Source organism: Arachis ipaensis, chromosome B08 (assembly GCF_000816755.2).
Source record: "Arachis ipaensis cultivar K30076 chromosome B08, Araip1.1, whole genome shotgun sequence".
Classification (NCBI taxonomy): Eukaryota; Viridiplantae; Streptophyta; class Magnoliopsida; order Fabales; family Fabaceae; genus Arachis; species Arachis ipaensis.
The window spans coordinates 45,251,941-45,254,041 of NC_029792.2; the positions used below are offsets into that span (position 1 = coordinate 45,251,941).

At 32.9% G+C, this 2,101-nt stretch overlaps 1 protein-coding gene across 1 annotated transcript; it reads left to right on the forward strand.

Annotated features, from left to right (window-relative positions):
- On the forward strand, window positions 370–1,959 carry LOC107611844 (major pollen allergen Ole e 10). Its single transcript, XM_016313735.2, has 4 exons — window positions 370–597; window positions 1,248–1,276; window positions 1,371–1,605; window positions 1,715–1,959. The coding sequence occupies exons 1-4, from the start codon at window positions 543–545 to the stop codon at window positions 1,738–1,740; spliced, it is 345 nt and encodes a 114-aa protein (XP_016169221.1). The 5' UTR covers window positions 370–542; the 3' UTR covers window positions 1,741–1,959.

Below are 2,101 nucleotides of genomic sequence, written 5' to 3' on the forward strand. Positions count from 1 at the left end.
TTGAATAACTGATTTTTAATATACTAGATAACATGGCTGTGTTAAAATAGCCATAAAACTCGAACTCAGAATTCAGAAATACATTCTAACCCTTCATAACATGTACTCCTGTAGTCCTGTGCCAGCATTCCAGGTGCAGCTTGTCCACCTCCTCTGTTTTTTATTTTAACTGTAGCCACCTTTTCCTCTTTGATGAGGTTCCTCACCATAACAAACTCTTATTAATAATTAATTAATTAATTAGTTAAGTTGTCCAACGTCTCTGATGACTCTTAGTTAGCTGTTAATGTAGCCGTTATGCTGACCATGACCATGACCATGACCCTCTGCCTTTTCCCTTTTCACCCACCCCATTCCTATTTTCACTTATAAAGGCCCCTATCCTCTTACACTCTAAATTCTAACACACACATATACCCACTTTCTTCTTTCTCTCTTCATCATTGACCTATAATTCTCTCACTTCAGTAGTAGCAGCATTTCACTTCAGAAAAAAAAGTACATTACAAACCAGCATCTACAGCATTATACAACAAATAACCATGGCTAAAGTTGCTGCTCTTCTTTCTCTCATGTTCTTATTGTCTATCACATCAAGTATGTGTCAGTATAAAACTGCTAGTGTTTTCTATTCTTAGATTTCTGTTCTGAATTTCGGTGGTGGTTGTTGTTGTTGTTGTTCATATGAATATTGAGAACGAATTTAACAAGTCATCAACATTGGTCTGTTTTCGTTTTTTTGGTTTTGTTATATTATTACAAGAATCTGTGTTCTTTGTGGGTTTATAATGCGTTTTCTGCATGGTTAAATTAAAATTAACATTGTTTTCAACTCTAAATCTAAACACCTCAATGTGTTATGTTTAGTTGTGATTTCTCACCTAAACTTTCCAGATCTATGCAGGATTTTCTTTAATTCTTGCCTTAAAAATTCAGTGTATTAATCGATTATTGAAGCATCTTTGAGTAACATATGCAGCTAGATACTATTAGATCTATTAGAGATACTGTAGTGTTAGATAGATTTTGGAATTAATTACTATTTGGTTATTTTCCCCTATTTATCTTTAGTAAAAAAATTCATTTTCTTTTTTATTTTTCCCTCTAAATTATTTTTTATCTTCCTTTCTTACTATAAATTTCAACATCAACAAGTCAAACTATCACTCTTTGCGGAGTTCAAATTATACACTAACGAGACTTAATAATAGTTTCATTTCTTATTTTTCCTATTTTGATTTGTGCAGGTATGAATGTAATCAAGGCTAATGGGCAGGTAAACCATAACAAAATTCCTTCAACTAAGAAAAAAAAGACATGTAGACTTGTTACTAAAATTGATGACCTAATTAATTAAGTGAACTTGACAGAAAACATGGTGTGTGGCTAAACCTTCATCAGATCAAGCAACACTTTTGTCCAACATCAACTATGCATGCTCTCAAGTTGATTGCAAGATTCTGCAGAAAGGGTGTCCCTGTTCTACCCCTGAAAGTCTCATCAACCGTGCATCCATAGCCATGAATCTCTATTACCAATCAAGGGGAAGGAACCATTGGAACTGTGATTTCAGAGCCTCTGGCCTTGTTGTTGTTACTGACCCTAGTAAGTTACACGTTTTACTTTATGGGTGGAAACATAATTTTATGAAAAGTTGATAATATAGGATCATTCTCTCTTCTTTTTATTTATTTATTTATTTATTTAATTGCAGGTTATGGTAACTGCATTTATGCATAGAAATGGAGTTTACCGAAGTATATGCCTTGGTTTATATTTATACATAGGCAAAATTTGGTAGTGGATTCCGGTGTAGTGCTGTAATCTTCTTCTTGTTCTAGTAAATGTTCTTGTATGTTTATTATGTTGCCATTCTCAACCAGTGGATGGATATTTAGCCATATATATACGCGGCATTATATTTATGAAATCAAATTTTGCCTTCTCTTAATTTTTAAATTTCGTTTGTAACTTTATAGATGTCCGATGTAGTAATAAAATGAAAGAGAAAAGAATTTTTGACTGAATTGTGGTTAAATAAAGGATCAACAAAGGGAATGGATGAGGCAAAGTTGTTAAAAGGACACATTAAAGGGGATTT

What these genes read in the sequence shown, in the direction of transcription:
- LOC107611844 (XM_016313735.2), top strand. Translation starts at nt 543, where the DNA reads ATGGCTAAAGTTGCTGCTCTTCTTTCTCTCATGTTCTTATTGTCTATC. An exon ending in CTTATTGTCTATCACATCAA is followed by an intron (nt 598 to 1,247) that starts GTATGTGTCAGT and finishes TGATTTGTGCAG; the next exon opens with GTATGAATGTAATCAAGGCT. An exon ending in TGTTGTTGTTACTGACCCTA is followed by an intron (nt 1,606 to 1,714) that starts GTAAGTTACACG and finishes ATTTAATTGCAG; the next exon opens with GTTATGGTAACTGCATTTAT.